Below are 27230 nucleotides of genomic sequence, written 5' to 3'. Positions count from 1 at the left end.
CGTGAATCTGCCCCTCCTGGATGTGATCAGAAAAGTCCCAGCGTATGTGAAGTTTTTCAAGGAGTTAGTCTCCAACAAGCGGAAGTTCGAGGACAATGAGAAGGTTCTGGTCTCAGAAATTGCGAACTCGATCATACAGCAGCCTCTGCCACCAAAGCAACGCGACCCAGGTAGCTTCGTGATTAAAATTTCTTTAGGAAATGGTAAGGAAGCTACGGGAATGTTAGATTTGGGTGCTGGAATTAACCTTATGCCTTACTCTATTTTCAAACAATTAGAGTTAGGTGATTTGAAACCCACCCGCATGTGTCTACAACTCGCCGATAGGTCCGTTAGATACCCCCGTGGGATCATAGAGGATGTTTTAGTGAATGTTGGGGGCTTGATTATTCCCGTAGATTTTGTGGTTCTCGACATTGGGGAGGTGCATGAAAATGGTGTAGAGCACACACTACTGTTAGGAAGACCGTTTATGGCAACCACTAACACCTTAATTGATGTTAAGGATGGAAATATTAAAATGACTGTGTTAGGGGAGTCAGTGTCTTTCTCTGTGCATGATAGTCGTGCTATGCCTTCTGCAAATTTTATCAACGAATGCTCCTTTATAGATCCTATTGATGGCTTGGTTGAGAAGGTATTTTTACAGGAGCAGGAGTGTGTGGAAGTCTGTGCTGGATCGACAGACATGGAAGAGCTAGCTCGGGAAGCTAAAGAGTTCAGCTCTCCACTGCCCAGCGCTGCCCCCTTCAGCTCTGCAACCTTCAGCTCTCCACTGCCCAGCGCTGCACCCTTCAGCTCAGCTATGCCGAGCTCTGTGCTGCCCCGCTCTGCCCAGCCAGTTATGCCGAGCTCAGCCATGTCCAGTCCAGCTCTGCCGAGCTCAGTGCTGCACTGCCATACGGAGCTGCCCATTGATGAACAGATGAGAACCACGAGGCCAGCGCTGGAACTGAAGGAACTCCCAGCCAATCTCAAATACATGTTCTTAGAAGAGAAAAAGGAAAAGTCGAGGTTCAGATCGGTAGCGTTGTCCCTGAATAAAGAAGGTGTGTTGCCAAAGGACGTGTTTGACCCTGGCGCAGCCCATTCTAAGGAGAATTTCAGAGGAGACAGACATCGCATGAAATCCTACTATGGGCGGAGTACTCCGATGGTGGTGGAGTCTCACACTCTGCACGATCCTCACTAAAGATCAAACTGAAGTCGGGCTGGAGACTTTAACTCTAGCGCTTGGTGGGAGGCAACCCACCGTTGGTTTGTTTTTACTTTCTGTTTTTCTTTGTTTTTAGTTGTGTGTTTCGTGTCTCTCCTAAGTTTTGGATGCTTTGCGGATACTATGATGCTTGGTGAGCATATATTATTTTCAGCGTTGCACTTCTCCGCGCTGCACTTCTCCGCGCTGTACTTTTCCGCGCTCGCTGTAGTTCTAACTCTGCCACAGACCGCAAAGCCCCTTCTTAACCGCCTCTCACGATGCTTCAGTTTCTCAATGCCAATAATCAGGGACGTTTTCTTAACTCTTCTTATTTCTTTTGTGCCCTGAGGACATGGCATGCTTTAAGTGTGGGGGGGTGTTTTATTGTGCATATATTTTCAATTGGGCGAGATTAGTCTTTCTATGCTTAGTTTTTGGTCTCGAATCTTGCTAATTTTTATGAATTTGTGGAAGAGTAGATGGTTTTCGATGCGAATTTCGGGTTTGTGAATGAATGGTGGTTATTCTTGTTTTACTCTTGATATATGTTTCTTGATTGTGCAAAGAATTAAGAGTTTTGTTACAACACGATTGTAAGTTAGTAAAACGTGATTTGTTCGGTAGATGTTAGAAGGAGTGTTGTCATTGTGATTGCCTACGATCGTATCTTATCTGTGAAATGTGAAAAATGTTGGACGAATTGCCAATTTTAAAATTGCCAGCTCTGAAACATCTGGCCTGTTCTGAAATGTGATAGCTCTGAGTCTCTGCTCCTCTAGTCTAACTATGAGCATGGGAAACCACGTGAAAAGACTTTGGATTACATCCAAATGATTTTTATTTCATGAATTATGGCTCAACTGTCGAAAATCTTAAGCACACAAAGTGTGAAAAATGGTGATATTGATTATAAAGGCGATCACATTAGGGAATTCACTTCTAGCGGAGAATTGGGTCTGATCGAATTACTTACATTACTCTTTTGTTGTTTCTTAAACCTTGAGTTACTTGCATGATCGAGAGATATGTGTTGATTGTAAAATTTTGAATTCTCTTTGAGAATGTTTGGATGGAAATTAGCATTGTTGAAATCAATATCTTCCTAGGATTCATATGGATTTTGCTTGAGGACAAGCAAAAGGCTAAGTGTGGGGGGGTTGATTTATGCCTAATTGTTCTAATTTTAGGGGTTTGCATGTGCTTATTTTAAGTTAAATCTTCTGGAAATTGGTGCGTTTTATGGTCTATTTTATGCTTTGTAGAAGATTTAGGTTTTCGAGATGAAGAGTGCAAATCTTGGAGAATTTGGGCTAAGAATCGTGTGTTTGTGCACATTCTAGCATGGAAGAGAGGCAAAGCCCCCGTGCCAGAACCGAGAAGGCCGCGCCAGAGCTAAAACCCCGCGCGGAAGTCAGGCCAGAGAAGTCAGGCCAGAGGAATCGAAATGCCAGAGGAGTCACCAGCCAGAGGAGTCACCAGCCAGAGGAGTCACTAGTCAGAGGAGTCGCTAGCCAGAGGAGTCAAAAGTCAGAGGAATCGAGAAGCCAGAGCAGAAGAATCACCTATTCCTCTGCCTAGAAGCGCCAGCATCAGAGAAGTAAAGTCCAGCGCTCGATAGCAGAGAACTCACCGTTCCTCTGGCGAATGCCAGAGAGGAAGCGATTCCGCTGGAGACCCATTCCTCTGGCGAATGTCAGAGCGGAAGCCATTCCGCTGGCGAGAGCCCCGAATTCGGCCGGAGTTGGAGTGTTCCCAGAGCGCGCATTGCAGCTGGAAGTTGCCTTATTTTGCACGATTCTATTGCCTTTAGAATTCTTCTTTGCATGGCAACTTCCATGGTGATCCATAGGGAATTGAAGTCTATAAATAGGGCCATACTTTTCATTGTAATAATGAATCTTTTGCCCTAGTTTTAGACGGCACCTTGCGATTTGTTGGCATCAAAAGCTTAAGAATTTCATTGCTTTCTTAGTTCGAGGTTTTTAGTATTCTAAGTTAGATTTTAATTCCGTTTTTAGTTTAGTTCTTGGATTGTGATCGAGTGACACGATTATACATTCAAGACAATTACGGTATTTCGTATTTAAATTCAATTTACTTTCGTTTAATCATGTTTACGTTTTTCGTTTATGCTTTCTTTTCAATTATGCAATTTAAATTATGCACTTTAGTTTCACGCCTAGATTAGAAGTCTCTAAATTTACGAGTCTTTAATTTCTTAAGTTAGGTTTAATTCGAGTTGTTTAAATTATTGCCTAGGTTAAGTTTAAGTTCAATTTACGTTTAAGTTTAAGTTACGTTTTTAAATCAAAACCTTTACTGCTTTCTTTTATTGCTTTTTCTTACGATACTACTAAAAGCCCTTAAAGACTTTCCTTGAGAGATGACACTGGGTCAACTTACCATCGCTAGGATGTCCTTGTTCTATTGCAAGTCAACTTAGAGGTGTTTCTAGTTGAGTCAATGCTTCTTCGGAAGATCCTGCATCATCATCAACCATCACTTTCTTCTTCGCATATTTGCGCTCTTTCTTGGCTTTCAGCTCTTTGCGCTCAGACTGCGTCAGTTCAGGGCATTCAGTTCGAAAGTGCCCTTTCTTTTTGCATCCAAAGCATTCCACATCTTTCAAGTCGAAAGCGGTTGATTTTCTTTCTCCGCTTCTGTCAGTGGAATATCTGGACTTGCTTTCTCTTTTTTTTCCTTTGTAGTGTTGCTTGTGGAAACTTCCTGTACTTGCAGAATTTGAACTCCATCTTGTTGAACTTTTTAGTCAACAAAGCATATTGACTGAAGAAGTTTTCAGACTTGAGTTCCGCCGGTTCCTTTATCTGCTTCTTGCTTTCTCTTGCTAAATCTTTCAGTGCTACTCCTTTTGAGGTTGATGGACCATCTTCGTCTGATCCTCCAGTCCTCTTGATTCCAAGATTTCTCTGGATGTCGAACTCATTTGCCAAGAGGTCAGAAAAGAGCTTGTTTGTCGGGAGCTGACTGAATCCAGGCTTGTTCTGATGAGCAACTGAATAGATCTGCCAATCTCCTCGCGGAAGTGCTCAAAGAATCTTCAGGTTGATTACTCGTTGAGTGTACTTGTCCTTTGAGATAGATTGAACTTCGTTCAGGATCTGGTTGAATCTGAGTTCCATCTCGTCGACAGATTTATTCTTGAGCATGAGAAAGGAGTCGAATTTCTGACAAGTTATGGACAGCTTGTTCTCCTTTATTTCCTCGGATCCGATGCACATTCTTTCAAGAATGTCGCATATCTCCTTCGCACTTTTTCACTTGATGATCTTGGTGACATGCTTGTTTGGAACTGTGCCAGAGATGATGCTTTTGGCCAGGTTGTCTAGGTCATCTTGCTTCCTTTCTTCTGTGGTGAAGTCTGCCTTTTGCTTGATCTGGACCTCATCGTATGGATCCCGAGCTGGGTCAATAGGAACTCTTTTGACAAGTTCGGTGATGATGATTGGTCCGTTGGTGATGACTTCCCACATTCGGCAATGCTGAGCGGTGAGGAAGCTTTCAAGATGAAACTTCCATATGTCGTATTTTTCAATACTAAACATAGGTAGAGAGGATATTCTGTTGTGGTTAGTCTCCATCAAAAAAGAGAGAACAGGTAACAACAGATAAGGCAAATAGCAAGCACTTTCTGAAAGAGAAAAGTTTTTCGAGACCTTTAAGAAAAATGATCTAGTTCAATTAGAACCTAATCAGAAACAGAATTGTTCTTGCGAACAACCTGCTCTGATACAAATTGTTAGGTCCAGAGGATCTCGAATAGGTGTATGGGGGGGAGGGAATACACCTATAGGCTATTTTTGTCGAGATCTCAATATAGAGATCAACACGAAACTTTAAACACAAACTCAGATACCTGTTTACTGAAAAGAGTTTTGACCAAAACAGGGTCGACGACTGATACTGAAAGACTCTTCAGTAAGGAGTTATCAGTTAAGTCAGAAGAACTTAACTGATGCATGTAAGGCTTCAGTCGAGTTTGATAAACAGAGATGTTATAAATCTCACTGACTATCAGAAGATAGATCAGTCAGACTAATAACACACACATCGGAAATCTTTTGTTTCGCAATAGCCTTTTGAGTTGAGCACGTTGTTAGTCTTAAGTTTCTCTTTGCAATTAATCAGTTTTGAGTTTAAGAAAGGAAGTGCACAAGTAAGAAACTAAATACTGAAAGCTGTAAATAACACAGAGATTTTTACATGGTTCGGAAAACACTTCCTATATCCACGGTCGGTTGATCAGACCAACAACTTCACACTGCAAGTGCTTACGGGTGCACTGCAAACCGATGCTCGTGCTTACGGGTGCACAGTAAACTGAAACGTGTGCTTGCAGGTGCATACAACCGAAACAACTGAAGATCCAATCTTCAGTACCAACACACCTTGTTGGATTTCTCACTCCTAGCACGAACTAGCACTAGGACCTCACGGAGACAGAGTACCTTCCTGAACTCCTTTGCAACTCAAACACTCGATTCTATCGGTCGAAGGGAGGTTTGAAATCTTGCCAACTAAACTTCAAAGAACAAGTTCTTTTGAGTTAGTTTGACCTAGGCTTTGGATAACCAAGGTTTGCCTAAGGTCTAAGAGAATTTATGTAATCAGCAGTGACTGATTTTTGGCTTTGAGATTCTCTTCTTCGATTCAAGCTTTGGAGAGTTTAAGCTTTTGGCTGAGAAACAATTTTGGAAGAGTTTCAGCTTATGTTGTTGGATCGGTGAAGATTGAAGTGATCCTTGAGCGTTATTTATAGGAGAAGTCTTGAATAGATTCGTTGACGGAGAAGGTCTTTAAGATTTCTTCCGTTAGAGAGTAATTTGAACTTGGGCTGAGGCTTCAATCTTCGAGGTTCCTTGTTTGGTGAGAACGGCTTTGTTGAAGAGTAGGAGATGCGACGTCTCTGATAAAGTAGTCACCAAATAGGAATGACCTCTGCAGAGAAAGGACGATCCTGAGATCTCTGCATTTAATGCGGCTGTACTTTTGGAGTATGTGGCTTCCTTTGAATGTTGGAGGTTCGGTCCGAGGAAGAATGTTTAACTGATACTTGACTTTAGTATCAGTCCGCTGATTCCACGTGTGACTTTTGGTGGATAAACTTCAAAGTGATTCTAACATTCAACAACAAACCATGGATCTCAAAGTGAAGGAGTTGGAACATTTTCAAAAGTTGGTGAAGATGATGAATAATGGCACGGAGAAACTTGAAGAAATCTTGGAAACAGGCCAAAACTCAGATAGCAAGGCTGGACTTGGTTTCCATAAGAGTCAAAGGGTGGACACAGGTCAAAAATCTGGTAACAAGGCTAGTATTGGATTCCAAAAGAATCAATGGGTTTCCAATGATCAAATTCAAAGAACTCAACATAGCCATCCACGTGTGAATGAATCGAAACATCAGTTTACTCAAAGATCTGGAAAAGAGGTTAAGCATGTAGTTCCAGTTTCATATCATAATCTGCCTCCTCAAAGAGATCCTGTGGCAAAGTTTGTTCCTGTTTGTCACTATTGCCAAAGGCGAGGCCATATAAGACCGAGATGCAGATTCCTTATTGCTGCCAGAAGAGCTAACTCCAAAGATTTCAGGAAACCAAACTTCAAGAATCACAGAAGCTATGTGGTACATAATCATTCGATTACAGATGAAGGTGTGACTTTTGGTGGTAGAGCTCAAGATAAAGTTATTAGTACTGGAACTTTAAATTTACCTGGTCTTCCACGATTGGAAAATGTTATACTTAAGAAGGATAAAGATTTGCAGATCAAACAGATCCGAAGTAATCATGGCAGAGGAGTTGAAAATTCGGCTTTTGATAATTTTTGTGCTGAAAAGGGAATTACTCATGAAGACTTTGCCTTCGCCTCCGTCTCCATCTGAGATTTTGTCATTTATCCAGACAAAAAAGGGGGAGAAGTTGTTTGTGAAGTTGTTGGAAACGTGTGTATGACACATTGCGTGTAGGTGTTTGGTTCTAGTTCTCGAAGCAAGGGGGAGTTTATTTCGTGAGGAGAAAAGCTTATGAATGAGGCTGAGGAGGAAGTATATGTTTTGGCGTTGTGTGTTTTGGAATGTTTTATGTTTGGATTCCGTTTGGTTCGTATCTCTGACCCTTGAGCTTATATATTTTAGCTCTTTAGCTCCCTGCTGCTAGAAGTGTTTTGCTACTGTCTTCTACTGCTTTACTACTCTGATATCTTTGCTTAAGGGGGAGTTCTTGGAGAAAGGGGGAGCTAATGGATTCTGTGATGTTCGTTCACGTGTTGAATCACTAGTTTTTGTTTTGTCTATATAAATGACAAAGGGGGAGAATGTTAGAATAAGATACTCTATTCTTGGATTGTCATTTATATAATTTTGGCAACAGATACCAACCTTGATACAAGAAGAGATACCACGTTCCTTGCGAATTTTTCTTCTTACAGATAAGACCATATCTTGTAGTGTTTTGTTTGCTTCTTTGGGAGATTTCGAAGAAGATCTAGATGATTCTGATGGTTGGGCTTGCAAGACATAAAAGAAGAGTCCTTATCATAGCAGGAAACTTGGGTTTTCTCTCATATATATATCATTATTCTCTTGGAGCTAGGGTTGGACGTTTTTGGCATTCTTTCAAGCAGTTGATGTGCACAGCCTTCCCGGAGAACATTGTTGGGTTGAGTTCATGTTCTTTTCGTTCTCACTTTGCGTTTAATCTGGTGGATAGCAAAGTTGTTTTTGAGCAGCATGGTTTTCGGAAGAGGGCGTCATTGATCAGTTTATATGTCCTGGTATTTTGTACTTTGCTTTTACTTTTGTTGAGTGGAAAGTATTGATTTCGATTATTTCCTCTGTGAGTTGAAGTATTGTGGTTGTAAGGGAGTAAGTGTGTTCGTCGGGGCTCACACTTAGAGAGTTAGTGTTATCTAGCTTTCAACGGTTTATCGTGTGTTGGGGTTTTGGGAAATTATAGAGGCGTTAGAAAGATTGAGTCTTTGTATAAGTCCTGTTGTAATTTAACCTCACATAGTGAATCGTTTTCCCTGGGCGAGGCCCCCCAGACGTAAGTGTTCTATCACCGAACTGGGTTACCATCTCGTGTGTTCGCGTTTATTTCTTTTCTGTAATCTGATGTGCTTTGGTATTTCGTTTGGTACCATATTTGGTTGCTGTGAACTTTATGTTTATAAGGGAAGACGGATCTTTCAATTGGCATCAGAGCGAGTTACCTGCTTTATAGGTTTTGAGCCTGCGTTTTTGCCGTCTGTCCCGTGGTACTGTTCGAGTGTTCGATGGCTACTCAGAGAGAAGGTGGATCTGTTTTTCGACCACCTCTACTTGATGGAACCAATTTTGGATATTGGAAGATGCGCATGTAATCATTCATTCGTTCTGTGGATGAGAAAGCATGGAGTGCCGTAGAGTCAAGGTGGACTGCACCCAAAGGTGATGATGGAGCTATCAAACCCAGAAGCAAGTGGACAACAGAGGATCTAAATGCCTCTAGTGCTAATCAAAAGGCTCTTAACTCTATTCAAACTGCTGTTACAGTTGACGTTTTCACTCTTATCTCTATGTGTTCTTCAGCCAAAGAAGCATGGAATGTTCTTGTCAACACTTATGAAGGAAACTCGAAGGTCAAGAAGCAGCGTCTACAACAATTGACCAGAAGATTCGAGGAGCTCAAGATGGAGGAGGATGAAACTATTAGTGACTTTCATGCTAATTTGTTGCGCATTGCTAACGAAAGCTTCTCTCTTGGTGAAAGGATTTCTGAAGAAAAACTGGTTCGTAAGGTGATGCGTTCGTTGCCAGAACGTTTTGACTACAAGATTACTGCTATTGATGAAGCAAGAGATGTCTCTGATATGAAACTCGAGGAGTTGATAGGATCTCTAAGAACGTTTGAGATGAGCCTCAGAGATGATAAATCTGGCAAGAAGAAGAGTATTGCTTTAGCTGTGGAATCAAGTACCAAGAAGTCCAACTCTTCAATTGATGATCAAGATGATCTTGTGGAATCTTTAGCTCTGTTCACCAAGAACTTTGGAAAGGTCATTAACAAATTCAAAAAGCAGGGCAATAACAACAGGAGCTTCAATAATTTAAAAAACAGTTCTGGAAATTCATCTCAGACGGACAAGAAGACTTCTATACGATCTGGTATTCAGTGCCATGAGTGCCGTGGTTATGGTCACATTCAGGCGGAATGTGAAAACACATTAAAGAAGCTTCAGAAACAGAACAAGTCTTTTAATGCTTCACTAAGTGACGAGGAGACTGATGAAAGTGGAAGTGAATCTGATGAGGAATCCATTGCTCTCCTGGCCAAAATAGAAGCTTTACAAACTCAGGATATCTTTGTTGATCCTTTTCCCCTTGTTGAGAAGGATGATATCACTGATAGGACGATTGCTCTCACTGCCACAAAAGAAGACACACATCTCTCAGTAACTGACTCATGCATTGATGATGAAGATACTGACCTAGATACCGAAGAAGCTGCTGGAGATTACTTGGCTAAGAACTATGAGATCATGTACAAAAAATGTGTAGGAGTGCTGGAGTTAAACAAATCTTTATCATCTCAGCTCTCTGATGTTACCAAAGAACGCGATGAACTGAAGTTACTGGTGGATAAACTTCAAAGTGATGCTAACATTCAACAACAAACCATGGATCTCAAAGTGAAGGAGTTGGAACATTTTCAAAAGTTGGTGAAGATGATGAATAATGGCACGGAGAAACTTGAAGAAATCTTGGAAACAGGCCAAAACTCAGATAACAAGGCTGGACTTGGTTTCCATAAGAGTCAAAGGGTGGACACAGGTCAAAAATCTGGTAACAAGGCTGGTATTGGATTCCAAAAGAATCAATGGGTTTCCAAGGATCAAATTCAAAGAACTCAACATAGCCATCCACGTGTGAATGAATCGAAACATCAGTTTACTCAAAGATCTGGAAAAGAGGTTAAGCATGTAGTTCCAGTTTCATACAATAATCTGCCTCCTCAAAGAGATCCTGTGGCAAAGTTTGTTCCTGTTTGTCACTATTGCCAAAGGCGAGGCCATATAAGACCGAGATGCAGATTCCTTATTGTTGCCAGAAGAGCTAACTCCAAAGATTTCAGGAAACCAAACTTCAAGAATCACAGAAGCTATGTGGTACATAATCATTCGATTACAGATGAAGGTGTGACTTTTGGTGGTAGAGCTCAAGATAAAGTTATTAGTACTGGAACTTTAAATTTACCTGGTCCACGATTGGAAAATGTTATACTTAAGAAGGATAAAGATTTGCAGATCAAACAGATCCGAAGTAATCATGGCAGAGGAGTTGAAAATTCGGCTTTTGATAATTTTTGTGCTGAAAAGGGAATTACTCATGAAGACTCTGCCTTCGCCTCCGTTTCCATCTGAGATTTTTTCATTTATCCAGACAAAAAAGGGGGAGAAGTTGTTTGTGAAGTTGTTGGAAACGTGTGTATGACACATTGCGTGTAGGTGTCTGGTTCTAGTTCTCGAAGCAAGGGGGAGTTTATTTCGTGAGGAGAAAAGCTTATGAATGAGGCTAAGGAGGAAGCATATGTTTTGGCGTTGTGTGTGTTGGAATGTCTTATGTTTGGATTCCGTTTGGTTCGTATCTCTGACCCTTGAGCTTATATATTTTAGCTCTTTAGCTCCCTGCTGCTAGAAGTGTTTTGCTACTGTCTTCTACTGCTTTACTACTCTTATATCTTTGCTTAAAAGGGAGTTCTTGGAGAAAGGAGGAGCTAATGGATTCTGTGCTGTTCGTTCACGTGTTGAAGCACTAGTTTTCGTTTATATAAATGACAAAGGGGGAGAATGTTAGAATAAGATACTCTATTCTTGGATTGTCATTTATATAGTTTTGGCAACAGATACCAACCTTGATACCAGAAGAGATACCACGTTCCTTGCGAATTTTTCTTCTTACAGATAAGACCATATCTTGTGGTGTTTTGTTTCCTTCTTTGTGAGATTTCGAAGAAGATCTAGATGATTCTGATGGTTGGGCTTGCAAGACATAAAAGAAGAGTCCTTATCATAGAAGGAAACTAGGGATTTCTCTCATATATATATATCATTATTCTCTTGGAGCTAGGGTTGGACGTTTTTGGCATTCTTTCAAGCAGTTGATGTGCGCAGCCTTCCCGGAGAACATTGTTGGGTTGAGTTCATGTTCTTTTCGTTCTCACTTTGCGTATAATCTGGTGGATAGCAAAGTTGTTTTTGAGCAGCATGGTTTTCGGAAGAGGGCGTCATTGATCAGTTTATATGTCCTGGTATTTTGTACTTTGGTTTTACTTTTGTTGAGTGCAAAGTATTGATTTCGATTATCTCCTTTGTGAGTTGAAGTATTGTGGTTGTAAGGGAGTAAGTGTGTTCGTCGGGGCTCACACTTAGAGAGTTAGTGTTATCTAACTTTCAACGGTTTATCGTGTGTTGGGGTTTTGAGAAATTATAGAGGCGTTAGAAAGATTGAGTCTTTGTATAAGTCATGTTGTAATTTAACCTCACATAGTGAATCATTTTCCCTGGGCGAGGCCCCCCAGACGTAGGTGTTCTATCACCGAACTGGGTTACCATCTCGTGTGTTCGCGTTTATTTCTTTTCTGCAATCTGCTGTGCTTTGGTATTTCGTTTGGTACCATATTTGGTTGCTGTGAACTTTATGTTTATAAGGGAAGACGGATCTTTCATAGCTCTAGTACTGAGAATGTGCATGAAACCATTCCTGAACCTGAGAATCTGAATAACTATCAACTTGCTAGAGATAGGGTAAAAATGAATGTGAAATTACCTGCTAGATATGATGACTATCAACTTGCTAGAGATAGGGTAAAAATGAATGTGAAATTGCATGCCAGATATGATGATTATAACCTGTCTCTTTATGCTTTCAATGTGTTTAGTAATGTTGATCAATTTGAGCCTAGTACTTATACTGAAGCTGTGAATTCTCCTGAGTATGATAAATGGCTTACTGTTATGAACTGTGAAATCAAATCCTTGCATGACAATAATACTTGGGTGCTTGTTGAAAAACCTGATGACTGCTATGTTGTTGAATGCAAGTGGTTTGTTTAAGATTAAACATGAAATTGATAATGTGAGATATAAAGCCAGATTGGTTGCAAAAGGTTTCACACAAACTGTGCACATTATGCTTGCTCTTGTGGCTCATTTTAATTGGGAACTTAAGCAAATGGATGTGACAACTGCACTCCTTCATGGTGAACTTGAAAACAATATTTATGTGCATCAGCCTGAGGGTTTTGTTGATAAAACTTTCCCTAATCATGTGTGCTTACTTAAGAAATCCCTATATGGCCTGAAACAGTCTCCTAGACAGTGGAACATAAAGTTTGATAAATGTATGCAAAGCATGAACTTTACATGAAGCAAATTTGATCATTGCTTGTATTACATGCATTATGATACTCCTATGTTCTTGCTGCTATATGTTGATGATATGCTCCTGATTAGTCCTTGTCTAGAAACTGTGAAGCATGTGCAAAAGTGCTTGTGTGCTAATTTTGATATGAAGGATCTTGGTGATGCACGGAAGATCCTTGGCATGAATATTGAAAGAAATAGAGAAAAGTATACTCTCTTGCTGCATCAAACTGCCTATGTTGATCAAGTTCTGAAAAAGTTTAATATGGAAAATTGCAAACCAGTAAATGTGCTTCTGGCTTCTCTCTTTGTGTTGAGTAAAGACCAATCTCCTAAAACTGAATCAGAGATAACTGAAATGCAATATGTTCCATATGTTAATGCTATAGGCTCTATAATGTATTTGATTATTAGCACAAGTCCTGACATTGCTTATGTTGTTTCATGTTTGAGTAAATATATGACTAATCTAGGTATACCTCATTGGGAAGCACTTAAATGGCTTCTCATGTACTTGAAATCCATTATGAATGGTGGTCTGACCTTCTCAAATGCAGATGATGGAATCAAATATGTTGGTTATGTTGACTCAAACTATGCTAATGATAAAGATCAAAGAAAGTCAACTACTTCATATATGTTTACCTTGTGTGGTGCATGTATTAGCTGGAAATCTCAATTGCAGAGTATTGTTGCCTTATCAACTACTGAATCTGAATATATTGTTGCTACTGAGGCTGTAAAAGAAGCCATTTGGCTTAATGGAATGCTATCTGAAATTAAATTCATTGATGATAAACCTCTTATATATTCTGATAGCCAATCTGCAATTCAATTATGCAAGAACCCCTGTGTTTCATGATAGAACTAAGCACATTGATGTTAGATTTCATTTCATCTGTGATATTGTGGAAAGAGGTGATGTTGTACTTGATAAAATCCCATCTGAATTCAACCTTGCAGACATGGGCACTAAGTGCCTTCCAGTTGCAAAGCTGATGGCCTCCAAGAGATCTTTAAACATTGATCTTGGTTGAATTCCGTTTTGTGCCTTTCTTGAATGGTACTCCAGGCTGAGTGGTTGGATGCCTTATCTACCTGTGTGAATTTGTTGTTTTCGGTGTGTTGGTTATCTTACCCTTCTGGTTCAATGTTAGGTTGCAATTCAGTCAAGGATAGTAATTGATTGGCTTGAGATGAGTTGCTAGCTGAAATTGGGTTGGTCTCTAGTGTTGAGACTGAGATTAATACGCATAGTATTTCTCTCTGTAGCGACCCGCTCTTTTATCAGTATTTAATTTCAGTTTTGCATGTTTATTTATCTATCTGCCAGTACATGAAGCACTTTATGTTCTCAGCTATGTTTCTGAATTACGTATCTTGGTGACAGAGTGGTATCAGAGCAGTTCGTTTGCTCTGAATCCAAGAGTTACCCAGTTAGTCCTAAATTTTATATTAGTTTGGAAGAGTCAGTCGACAAAAGCTCAGCACTTCATTGCATCGTCACGCTCAACAAGAAAGAAAGAGGTAATAATTTACGAACGTTGAAAGTTCACGTTTCATACGAATGTGCTGATGCTTACTTTTCAAGGTTTATGCTTTATTAATTGATTTGATATCTCAATGAACTTAGATGCGTTAAGAATGCATGATCACTGTTACGAAAAGAACAGTAGAAACTAGAAACTCAGTTATCTTTCACTATAGCCATAGTGAAGAGCCAAGAAAGAGGAAGAAAATCAAATGTCACTTGAAGAGACACGAGAATCCAATGAGAATGTATGCAATAAGATGAAAAGAAGAGTGTCACACACGAGTAAGTGACACGGGCATAGTTCATTATTCGGGCTGTTCACACGTGACAGAATACCGAACCAACTATTGCCTTACCCGACCAGAACTTAGTTGAGACATTGCTCATAACGATGAGAGTGACTTATGCAATTAGCTAGCGGTGGTGTGATGAGCTAATGCTCATTTCAAACCCCTCAATTATCACCAGTTACGACATGAAGAGAACCTTCATGATTTATGTTCGAATTTCAGAGCTAGGCTCACGAGGGGTTATGACGCTTTGTGCATGATTCTTTAATATTGCGATTAGAACTATTAGCTTACAGTTTTAGATACTCGAAACCTTTCTGATTAAAGTTACCTATTACATTACACGTGAGCATAATTTAGAACCCCTATTAATTACGATCACCTACTACGAATCAGAAAGATGAGATGTGACATGGGTAACTAGAAGTTACCAACCTTTATCATCGACTAGAAAATCGGCGCAAGTGCATAAGATGGGAGAAGTTCCCGAAAATGATTCAGAGGTAAATAGAGCTAGGGACATCAATAGCGGTTTGACGCATACATTAAGGGATTGAGACCCTAATGAGACTCTAAGGGTATACTCAGGAAAAGTATACAAAATTTAGCCTATCAGAGACATCGCCCTTGTTAGAACATCTTGGATTAGACGTTCAGTTTAGTAAGAAGAATGAAAGTGTTAACTAAGATCATTACATGCTTTAGTACTATGTGAGGTGACCCATATCCTATAAGATGCTCAGAGAAGTAAAATCCATTTTTGTGGAAGATTGATGATTCGAAAGGTCCCTCGCAAGGGCACGAGTATACTTCAAATTATACGATTACATACAAGCGCTATGTGAATGAATGCTAGAAGTCCCACACTAAGATCATTTAGAGGAAGTTTGTTAAGTAAGCTTGATTACAGTTGAGAAGTCTTACTTTGCTATGGAAGATTTTAAGGAATGATGTTGATTTAGAAACCAGACTTCAAGCTTGAGAATCTTCCAAACATTCTCAAGGATAGGTTTAGATGTTAAGGAGAAAGTAGAGACTTTATACCAAAAGTACCTTTTGCAGCCAATGATCAAGACCTACCAAGTTCGGAAAAGTATTTCCATGTGACTGAGAAGTAATTGTGTTGGACCTGGCCAATCCACATGACCAAAATCTCAGTAGTCGTCATATATGGGTCTCTACACCTATATATGTAAAACCTTCATCTGAAAAGCCAAACGGGTTCAGACTATTAGGTCAATTCGTTTCGACCTTTTAGTCAATTCATTTCTACCCTATGGTTATTCATTTCAATTGTTTGGCAAATTATTGGAACACTTTGCCCAATTGCCATTTGTGATTTGAATCATTGCGATCTACTAACTGTTGGTAGTTTTTTTTTGTGACCCAAAAACAAGCAAGTATTCACTAGATTAAATCAGTCCGACACGAATGCCTCGACCCAAGGGTCAAGCACGTGATACATTTACACCACCTCGTATGTTTTTAGCAGGACGTTATGTGTGTATTTCGGAAACGATGATTGATCCGATGCTTATGTATGCCCCTATGTTGGCTTAGTTGTTTTGACTGGTACTAAAACACTGGTCCACTGGACGTAACGTGACTAAGTTCTTTTGTGATGATTTTTGCTAGACCGCCCATCCATCACGTGTAGTACCTGGATAGACCAATAGATCCAGATTCGAATGTTGATGTAAAAATCCTCATCAAGGCAATTTTCCATATCTTTTTAGTGACCCCATCGATCTTTTGCTGCAAGCTACTTCCGCCATGTTTTACGCATAGGTTAGCATGAGAAAGAGTATGAGCGAGTTTTGAGAACCAAGAAACGGGTTGCCGATTTGATGATATGCGTCTGAACGTTTTTCATAATGTAGTAACGACTATATGTCAACTCATCGGAATGCCACCAAGACGAGGGCATCCGAGAAGAGGGAGAGGAATTCCCCGAGATGATTAAAGAGGTCCAGTACCAGGGCCAGAACAAATTACAGCCCCACCATCCATACAACCAGAAGGTAGAATAGAGGAATTATTTCACACCAATGACCGTGAGTCATCTAGCGGGTTGGCCGGTCAAGTGATCGTGAGAGGTGGCCACCTCTCCGACACACAGTTCCAGATATGATAGAATACAAGAGAACTTAGTCTGATCAGACGAACTTTAAGAACCACAAATGAATTTAGTAAGCTTGGGCCTATTTAGCTAAAACTCCCTTGCTGTACTGTTTATAATGGCATGACAATTTACAGTCTCACGATGCATGTTTATACGTTTATTTAGGCATACGTGCCCACTGAGTGCTTTTTGTACTCAGCCCTGCATATATTTCTAAATGTGCAGGTTGAGCAGTGGCTGATGGAGATGAAGTGAAGAGCGGAGCTTTTGTCATAAGTTAAATGAACTCTTGGATACATGTCTTCATACATGTAATCAGATTATGTTATTCCGCTGCGTACTCTTAGGTTTTATGTTCTTTCAGTTAAGCCAGTTTTATCTGAACCTACAAGTTTGTTCGAGTCTTGTGACTAAACATCAGGTGTATTATAAATTCTCCCTTCTCTAAACAAATTCTAGTTCGATCCTCTATTATTTGTCCACTCCCTTTCTATCGCCGTCGATAACTGTGTCCTTAGTTACGATTTCCCGGCTTAATTATCCTTAATTAAGTCCGGTCATGACAGAAACTCCCTTTCTATCGCCGTCGATAACTGTGTCCCTTCGTCGCGGTTTCCCAGCTTAGTTATCCTTAATTAAGTCGAGTGGTCGCGACACTCTCTCCCTTTGTTGTCTTGTCTGTGTGATAGATAAGAGTAAAAAGGCTATGATGATATACCATTTGTTGGTGAGCAATTCCTTAGCGACATAAAGATCAGTGGGCCAAAGGTGGATATGTGGTGGGTTGGCCCAATGCTCTTTATTTATTTCTTATGACCCATTTTTGGGCCTAGCCGCCTAAACCAAGCTCATCTGCCCTTTGATATCCCTTTAACCCTAAACCAAGCCCATCTGCCCTTTGATCTCCTTTTCTACCGTCTACTTAACCCTACCCCCACTTCATTCACTAAGTAAGCTTTACACAATCACTGTAACTTTTGAAAGGCTCTGTTATTCCTTTCGGGTGATCTCGCCGGAATCCTGTTCATCGGATTCCTGTTTGGCGACTGAGTGTGAGAGCTTCTTGTGTAGATCCATCTGATTCACCTTGTGGCCTGGGTCATTTGTTGTTGCCAGAATTGTACTGTCGCCGCCGTGGGAAAATTTGAGCCCCTCGTGTCTCCAAGACACAATTTTCCCGTTTCTCAATCTCTGTTCTCACATTCTCCTTTTCTTTTTACTTAGTTGCTAATTGTTTGCTTGGTGTTTTGTCTGCAGGCAGAGAAGCTAGAGTAGAAGGATAGTGAAGAGAAAGAAAGCTTTTGGCTGAAGAAAGGTTCCTTGGTTGCTTGAGCAACCTTGAAGGGGACAGATCGGTTCGGAAAACAAGCGGTGAACTCCGGCTAGGCTAGATACCCAACATTGGGGATGGAGAATTTGTTTTTTTCCTTTTTCTTGAAAATGAAGAAATGAAATAAAGATTGTAGAAACTTCAAGAAAGTGCACCTTGCATAGAGGAGAGTCGGAAAATCAAGATCGATGTTTTAGGGAATGTTGTGTTGGAGATGGTTTATTTAGGACAATTATGTACTCCATTTTAAATTAATGTAAACGTGTTGGAGTTAAAATTGTGAAATAATGTAAACGTGTTGGTTTTAGTATGGGATACTAAACATCAATTCATGGTAGGTTTCGTATCTAGAATACCATGCAAAAAAAAAAATCAAGGGGATACCAAGCGGTGTGAACTCCTGTCTGCGTACGGTAAAGTCTAAGGTTCAAACCCCACCGCTTCCCCTCTCCAAGTCAAAAAATAATAATAAAATAAAAATTACAATCATCCCTTATTAATCTAACATTTCTTAACTTTATTTATCTAGAACAACCAACCCTTCGCTGTCAACCTGATAATTTTAAATTTTTGTTTAAATGTCAAATTAATAACCAGTTTTCTCCCCAAAACACAATAATAGTTTTGAAACTCTGTTTAAATTTCAAACGAATAGCCTTAATTAATGGCACATCAATTCAATTCACTCAGAAAAACAGGCGACACAAAAATCAGCAAATAAAACGATCGTGAAGATGTAGATCAGTGCAGTAGAGGCCCGGGTGCTGCGTGAAGCCCTGCCGCATCAACAGCTCCCTCGCCCTAACAACCAGCTCCCGGTTACTCATCTCACCGCCCATCTCGGCGATGATCTCCTGAATCGCGTTGCTTAGGGCGCCGTAGGCACGGCTCCCGTCGCCATCGGGGGTCACCTCCGCCGCCTCCTCGCCCGATTGGCTTCCGCTGATGAGGATCCCACCATCTGTGCCGCGGCCTAGAAACTTCCACATCACCGCCGTCATGATCTTCTTAACCTTTGGGGTGGAGTCGTCGCGGAACATGGCGAACAAGGTCGGCCTCAGCTCGCCCACGCCGATGTTGAGCTTCCCCGTTTTCTGCTTCAGTATCTCGATGAGAGTCGAGAGCGGTAGAGATTTGGGTGTGACGAGGTGCTCAACTTCTTGGCCTAGAAACTTCCTCTTCACCTTTTTCATCAACTTCTTAACCTTTGGGGCGGCGGCGTCCAACAAGTTCTTCAGTGATCCCGGCGGCGGTTTTTCGACGTTGGTGACTTGTGCTTTCCAGTTCGGCCTCGTGCTCTCGCCGATCTGCTCCTTGGCCTTGTCGATTAGGCCGCCGCTGTGGCAGGAGTCGGAGACGATGGTGATCCGGCAGCCCTTCGCTACTTTGTTAACCAGCTCTCGGAAATCGTCATCTAATTGTACATGCACAAAAAGGCATCACTTATCACTCCAAAAACTTATTTTAATTTCACAAAATTTGTAAATTGTTTTATCGAATACTTCTCATTTTATATAAATAAATAAAAAGTTCTACGGTTTTAGTGAAAAACGATCTCGTTCGTAAATTTAAGTCACAACAAACGTGAGACTTGGTAGCTAATATTCGTGTCATAAAAATTAATGGTGTTTGAAAGTGTAATTATTATTGATTAGCTACATTATCAAATATCGCTAATTTTTATGACACACGTAATAGTTATCAAGCCTCATGTCATTAGTGTAATTTTTTTTTTTTTGTTGTGAGTAAAGTCATTCATTCTAGGTCCCCGCTAGCTAGAACGGATATAAACAATGAAAAATATCATTTGATCATAAAAAAATGTTATGAATGTCAATAAATTTAGAGCACTTCAATTTATTTTCGCTACATAAAAGTTGAAATAGATGAATAGAAAGAAGCTTTTCATACCAGTGATGAGATTCATGTCAGTGGGGACAATGCACTCATCATAGCCGGTGTCGTCATCGTCGGCGGGAAGGCGGACACCGTGGCCGCTGTAGTGCACGAACAGGATGTCGCCGGCCTTGGCGGAGGCCACCATGTTGGAAAGGGCGGCGCGTATGTTCTTGCCGGTGGGCTGCGCGTTGGCGCTACCTTCCGTATCTATGAGCACCACGATATGTTCCGCCGGAAAACCATAGCGGTCGAGCAGGCAGCGGTGCATCCGCCGCACATCGTTAATACAGCCATTCAGCTTCGCCTTGGTGCCCGGGTAATTGCAGCCTATCAGCACCGCCCTTTTCGTCATTGTTTTACTGCTTGGATCCCTTTATTTGTTTACAATCGCACTAATATTTTCACCAAAGTGAATAATGTTATTATTTCTATACTGTTAATAAAAAATATTGTTGCTATATTAAAGTATTTTTTTTTTGGTCGTTTGATGGCTAAGTTGATCAATATTGATTATAGTTCATGATTTGCATCTTGTTGCGGTGTGCATGCGATTCTTTCTTTTATTTTTGAATTGGGAACGAGTTTGTGGAGGCGGATGGAGCGAGAGAGAGGCGAGACGACTGTGAAGGTGGAGGAGATGGCGAAGGTGGAGGAGAAGGTGAGATCCGGCGGAAGTGGAGGTGACGCGCAGAGGAGAAAGAGAGAAGTCGCGGAGGAGGATGGGTTCGCCGCGCCGTCTCTGTGGAGGAGGAGAGGCGGCAAGGGTGTAGCATGAGAGAGAGAGAGAGAGTAATCGGGGGAGAGAGTTTTTTTTTTTTTAGAAGAGAGAGTGAGAGAGTTAAAGTGTGAGTGCTTTGTTTTTAATTAAAGTATGTTTTATTAGGCTGATATTATCATTTATTATTTCTGAAGTCTGTTTGCTTCGAGTAACTCATCGAAGGAGGTTATTGAGGAACTTGAGTTAAAATTGACGAGAGAATCATGGATGATCACTACAAAAAAAAAGCTGATTACAAAAGGGGCGGTCGCCGAGCCGCCGGAGATTGGCGGCGGCCCTACCGCCGGTATATTTTCTCGGGAAACTCAGGTGATTTCCCGAACATTTACCAGCGGCGGTAGAGATGCCGCCGGTGATCACCACCACCACACCGATGGTCGTCGATGTTGGGAGATTACCGGCGGGCCCGTGCCGCCGGTAATTAAATAATTATTTTAATTATATAATTATTTATTTTATTTATTTATTTATCTCCACTAATATTTTCGTATTTATACAATATTTCAAACCTTAGGCGAACTTCCCAGTGGGTCACCCATCTTAGTTGTGCTCTAAGTCAAGCACGCTTAACCTTGAAATTCCTTTTGAATTGTCCCCAGTAGAGAACACTCGTATAATTGATATATCTATTGCCTATTAAATCATTTAAAGGCTATTTCAATATACAATATATATCATATATTCATAACATTTGAATATGAGGAGATAATATCCAAGTAATGTTGTTAATTACGGACCAGTCTCGCGCCGCCCGTATTTTTATGGCAAATAAATATTTATTTTTTAATTTTTTTTAATATTTATTTTTTATTTTTTTTTATTTTTTATTTTTTTATCAATATAGTTTATTAATCATAAGTATTTTAATTTGATAGTTTTAATGTATTTTTGAATTCATTTGCATATATGTCCTTATTTTTATGTCGAAACAATATATCTATTTATTAATCAATATGTTATTAATTTTTTTTTATCAATCTACGTTATAGAGTATAAGTATTTTCATTTTGTAATTATAATGTATTTTTGAATTCATTTGCCACACGTTTCTTTCGGCGGCTTCCAGATGCACGCAAGTTCTCCTTATATCGTGATGCACCACAAAAATTACAACTCTCTAGCTCACTGTCGTCCCCCCAATACAACATGCAGTTATTAACGCAACAATCAATCTTCTCTACTGGCAAACCCAACCCGCGCAGATTTCTCTTCGTACTGTAAAAGCTGTCAGGGCAGTTGTTATCCTTCGGTAAAGCCTTTTGAACCATCTCAAATATCTGATTAAAACATCTCTCTGACATGTGATTTTCAACATTTATGCTCATCATCTGTGTCATCCAGGATAACTGTGAGTAAGTGTCACAGTCTGGGTATAGAGGACTATCGGCTGCGTTCAACATGTCATAAATTTGTTGAGCGTCAGGATTAGGCGGCTCCTCAAGATTTGGAGGATCTTGATAATTACTAGGTCCAGCATGATCATGCACCATCCTTTGGTAATTACTGTATGACCCATCATCCTCATCCATTATAGTATGTTCTGCTAGCATATATACTGGTGCTTCCCCTTGATAACACCAGTTCGTGTAATTGTGGACAAATCCACGCCTAGTAACATGTTCTCTGACTGTAGGTACAGATGCAAAGACTTTATTCTTACACTTCCTACACGGGCACCTAATGTTACCAATTCCATCTGTATACGCTGTTTGATTTATCGCAAACTCGAGGAAACTCTCAAGTCTCGTTTCAAATGCAGCACGATCATTGTATCTCGCGTACATCCACGATCGATTATCACTCATTCTTGCAAATTCTAATTGAAAATAAAAATAAATCAAATACAATAAATTACTTGAATCTAAGAAAATTTTGACAGCATAACCCCACTATCCTAACTACCAAGTGCTCGACTCTACCAGCAACTATAGTGACCATAGTGGTCCTAATTTACTAAACCTATACTAGGTCTACCCGGCCCCCCAAAGTCGAAACAATAATAAAATAACATATAAAACAATAAAAAAAAATAAGGTAATAAAATCAAACACAATCATTTGTTGGGAGAAGATCCTTAAGAAATAATCAATTTCTATCCCAAAGGGAGAAGATCCTTAAGAAATTGATTAAATCTATCCCACAATATATAATAACATATCATTTCATCCGAAACAGTAAATCAATTTAAAATTAATCTAATTAACAAATTAATTTCAATTAATCATACTTTAAACATCCTATAAAGTAATTATAGTTAAATCAATTTAAAATTAATCTAATTAACAAATTAATTTCAATTAATCATACTTTAAACATCCTATAAAGTAATTATAGTTAAATCAATTTAAAATTAATCTAATTAACAAATTAATTTCAATTAATCATACTTTAAACATCCTATAAAGTAATTATAGTTAAATCAATTCAAAATTAATCTAATTACCAAATTAATTTCAATTAATCATACTTTAAACATCCTATAAAGTAATTATAGTTAAATCAATTCAAAATTAATCTAATTACCAAATTAATTTCAATTAATCATACTTTAAACATCCTATAAATTAATTAGAGTTAAGTTAATTTTAATCAAACAAATAAATAATAAATAAACAAACAAATAAATAAAAGTCTATTAAAAACGAGAGTGTATCGTGGGAGTCGACAGCGGAACCGTGCGGTGGCAGGAGCGGTGAGGCGGCAGGATTGGCCTGAAATTAGGAGGAGAAAGATGAAGATAGGGTGAGAGGGTGAGAGAGAGAGAGAGACAGAGAGAGAGAAGGAAATGAGGGGCTTACCTTGACGGAGGCGACGGCGGCGACCGGCGACGGCGACAAGCGGCAGCAGCAGCAGGGCAGCGGCAGGGGAGGGGGGGGCAGGGGGCTGGAGGGGGGGGTGTTCTGTTCTAGAGGAGAGAGGGTTAGGGCTCCCGATTTTGGGCTTTAAAATTAGCGGCGGCCCATTGCCGCTGCTAAAGCCCGACCCGCACTCTTTTTACCGGCGGCAATCTTGCCGCCGCTATTTGTTAAATATTAAAAAAAATAAAAATAAAAAATTTCCCGGCGGCTTTAATATTTACCGGCGGCGATTTTGCCGCCGGTATTAACGCCATATATTCAAAAACTACGGGTCGGCAGCTCCGCCGTCGGAAAGCCGCCGGTAATCGCCGGCGGCGGAGCTTCCGTCGGTAAATCGGCGCTTTTTTGTAGTGGATGTTGATCTACTTAACAAAAGTTTTCGAATCTGATGAAGTTCGGAGGGCAGCGTTCGAACGGTTTTAATGGCATATTTTTTCAAAGATTTTGGGCCGCGGTCTGTGGTTTTATCACGCAACATGTTCTAAATGCTTTGAATAATGAGTGAGACAAAACTTTAATTCAGTTAATCCTAAAGATCGACCAACCGGAGAAAGTGGCGGACTTTCGCTGATCAGTTTGTGCAACACAATATGCAAAATTGTGTCCAAAGTTCTAGTGAAACGCTTACGGGTGATTCTTGGAAGAGTAATCAAACCAAGCTCAGAGTGTTTTTCTCAAATGGCGTCTGATTACTAACAATGTCATTATCAATTTTGAGTACCATCATTGATTGCAATGAAGGTAGGCAGGTGAGAAGGGCTATGCTGCACTCAAGCTTGATATGAGGTATGAGGAAGGCTTATGATAGGATGGAATGGGATTTCTTAGAAGTTGTTATGCCCAGGTTGGGGTTCCCTGCAAAAATGTGTGCGCTTATTATGAGATGTGTCCAGTCTGTATCGTTCTCATTCCTCGTGAATAGATATATGTATGGGGACATTATTCCTATAACGCCCGGTTTCCCAAGAGAAAAAGAAATGGGAAAATAATGGAAAAATTGAATGAGCTGAATAAACATGATGATTTACCCTTAAGATCTGGTGTTCGTGTTTTGAAGAAATAAAAATGAAAAGCATTGAGCGATGGGATCACATAAGTTTAATTTCGTGACTCTGATCATAATCAATGATAACTTCATTAATATAAATATGATTTAAAAGTCTAAGCTCAAGACCGTACTATTGTATAATATTATAAGAGAAGATAACAAGCTAGTCATTAGCGAAGCAAAAGACGGAGTGAGACTCTAGCCCAGCTCTGCCCCGTCAGCACCAACCGATCAACCTAAAAATATTTGAGGTTAGGAATTAACGTACTCAGTTGGCATTGCATTTTATAAACATTTCATAACACATTTTTGAAACCTATTATGCATGCTCATAAAGCATAGCTTAGAAGGTTTTAAAAATAAAGCCACTTCTAAGTAATACCAAAACATCTTTAATTTTGTGCGCATGCTATCACGTTTCTACAGTTACTCTTCATGATCTCAGACCTCTATTTTTCCCCATTTATTGATCTCGTGAAGCACCCGACAGATTAATAAATCTAAAATAAAGTATACCTTAAAGTACGGTATGAAAAAATCTTATACATTTTATCGTATCTTTGTTTCGGTATACCTTACCGTATTCTGGTACACCGTCGTTTCGGTATACCGTATCATATTTCAGCATACCATACTTTTACGGTATGCCAAAATAATCGATATATTAAAATTGATAAGTTTCAGTATGGTATTATCAACAACTTATTTTTTTTAACTTGCTTACCTAATGAACACATTTGACAAATATAATAACTTCAATAATAAAACTCAAACACAATAAAATAAGAAACAATATATTCATATGGCCATTTTGAAGATGCAAATACAAGATTTGGCCACTAATTGAAAAAATAAAAAATTTGACCATTTTTTACGTTTTTGAACTGTTTTTGGTATACCGACAATTGCAGTATCATACCGGACAAAGTATGATACCATATTACTGGTATATACCATAAATTGCGGTATATCAGGCAATGTATCATACCACATCAATGGTATATACTTTTAGACGATATATACCGGTAATACGGTATCATACCTTGTTTCGATATATACCTTTAATAAGGTATTTATTATTTTTCTGATATATATCGTTGTACCGGTATACATCGGTATACCTCAATATCTGGAAAATTCATACTTTTACCTTACCATAAATCTTCGGTACGGTATCATACCTTACCGAAAAATTCGATATACCTTAATTCGGTATTTTTCAGTACGGTATGACCGGTATACCGAATTTTCGGTATATTTCTCAGCCCTAGTCTTAGCCAATTCTAAAAATAATAATGAAACCCCAAATAAAATCCTCTAATATTAGTGGCTCAAAAAAAAAAATCCTCCGATATTAGACCCAAAATCTGTTAAGCCCAACAAGATAAATTACACAAGCCTAGAAGGAAAAAGATCCGGCCCAACTTTCCCCTCTCTCCCTCTCTGCCACGCTGCCGCCTCCCTTCCCCGGCAAAATCGCCGCCGGCCACCACCGCCAACGTCCTCCCCGCCCTTATCTCCCTCACCTACCTATTCTTCGTCTCCCAAAAGGGAACCCAGAAAATCTCCCCTCCGACGAAGATCGGCGGTCTCCCTCATATCTCTGATGTCTTGAGTTCTTTAGTCCCAAGGTAAACATATGTATGTGATGTGTTGGTTTGCTGTGGCAGGATTTCTTCTTCTTTGCTTATTATTAATACACTATCTAATATACCTTAGATTTACAATATATAAATCTGGCTGTTGATTATAAGTGAGAGTTTTCTATGGTACTTATGGAAGTGCAATCAGTATAAATATTGGTTTGTTTTGAATCTGATAATGAAAGTTTTGTTTTTACCGGTGGATGATGATTTGAAATAAACGCTGGCCTTGGTGTTATGCTATTGTTCTGCAGAAAGGAAAACAGACTGCAGTTAGAAGCTCTTGTGTGTAAAAGTAAGAATGGAGATAGAAGGAATTTCTTTACCAGCTGCAATACTTGCTCTGAAATGGAGTATAACTGAGAAGAAGCTCAAGCTTGGGGAAAATGGATTGAGCAGAGTGAAGAAACGACTTTGTGCGAGCAGATTTTATAGATGAAATGAGGCAACGTGGAATAATTGTTGGCCATAAAATGGTTTATGAATTATGATTAGGTGGAGGCATTTATAGGTGAAATGCGGCCACCGTGGAAGAATTGTTAAAATGGTTTATGATTAGGTGGAGGCATTTATTGCAAATTCTCCTGTGCTCCATGGAGCACCGTGCTCCATGACACTAACACTTGCATTAAATGACACTAATATGATAGTGTTATTTATATAATATGGTAGTGTTATTTGTAAAACAAATTAGTGTTAGTGTAGTGTTATTTGTAAAACAAATTAGTGTTAGTGTTATTTCAAGCAGTGTTATTTATAATGTTTGTTTTATTTCAAACAGTGTTATTTATATAACATAATAGTGTCATTTATAAAACAAAATAGTGTTAGTGTCATTTCAAGATAATATTAGTATTAATGTCATTTAATGCAATTGTTAGTGTCATGGAGCACCGTGCTTTATGGAGCACACAAAACTGCCTCGGCATTTATATAGGTGGAATGAGGCCACCGTGGAAGAATTGTTGGCCAGATAATGGTCTATTATTTTAATCAACGTAAAAGAAGCTAGTGTGTAATTCGTCGAATTTCGACAGATATTAATTGGTGTTATCATTTATAAAAAAAACATAGAAATTAACAAAAATAGTACTATTTATAATTGA

At 39.5% G+C, this 27230-nt stretch overlaps 2 protein-coding genes across 3 annotated transcripts; one reads left to right on the top strand and one right to left on the bottom strand.

Annotated features, from left to right (window-relative positions):
- The first annotated feature begins 220 nt into the window (after nucleotides 1-220).
- Nucleotides 221-1192, top strand: LOC131008037 (uncharacterized). Its single transcript, XM_057934940.1, has one exon. It carries the CDS (start codon nucleotides 221-223, stop codon nucleotides 1190-1192), a length of 972 nt encoding a protein of 323 aa, XP_057790923.1.
- Nucleotides 1193-18442: 17250 nt separating this feature from the next.
- On the bottom strand, nucleotides 18443-26622 carry LOC131011324 (metacaspase-4-like). Of its 2 annotated transcripts, XM_057939105.1 has the most exons (5): nucleotides 26451-26622; nucleotides 23374-26372; nucleotides 23230-23286; nucleotides 19810-20190; nucleotides 18443-19312 (listed from the first exon to the last, which is right to left on the bottom strand). In XM_057939105.1, the coding sequence occupies exons 4-5, from the start codon at nucleotides 20147-20149 to the stop codon at nucleotides 18609-18611; spliced, it is 1044 nt and encodes a 347-aa protein (XP_057795088.1). In that variant the 5' UTR covers nucleotides 20150-20190; nucleotides 23230-23286; nucleotides 23374-26372; nucleotides 26451-26622; the 3' UTR covers nucleotides 18443-18608. The 2 variants fall into 2 exon arrangements, with proteins under 2 accessions (XP_057795088.1, XP_057795089.1); XM_057939106.1 differs by lacking the exon at nucleotides 23230-23286 and having other exon boundaries at nucleotides 19810-20189; nucleotides 26322-26372.
- Between the last annotated feature and the right edge of the window lie 608 nt (nucleotides 26623-27230).

The sequence above is a fragment of the Salvia miltiorrhiza genome, chromosome 2, assembly GCF_028751815.1.
Source record: "Salvia miltiorrhiza cultivar Shanhuang (shh) chromosome 2, IMPLAD_Smil_shh, whole genome shotgun sequence".
Taxonomy (NCBI): domain Eukaryota; kingdom Viridiplantae; phylum Streptophyta; class Magnoliopsida; order Lamiales; family Lamiaceae; genus Salvia; species Salvia miltiorrhiza.
This window is presented reverse-complemented; position numbering and strand designations above follow the sequence as displayed.

Bases quoted from the DNA above. Each gene is read 5' to 3' on its own strand.
- LOC131011324 (XM_057939105.1), bottom strand. From the start codon at position 20,149: ATGACGAAAAGGGCGGTGCTGATAGGCTGCAATTACCCGGGCACCAAG. The intron at 19,313-19,809 runs GTATGAAAAGCT...ATGTACAATTAG, and splicing joins TGACATGAATCTCATCACTG to ATGACGATTTCCGAGAGCTG.
- LOC131008037 (XM_057934940.1), top strand. From the start codon at position 221: ATGTTAGATTTGGGTGCTGGAATTAACCTTATGCCTTACTCTATTTTC.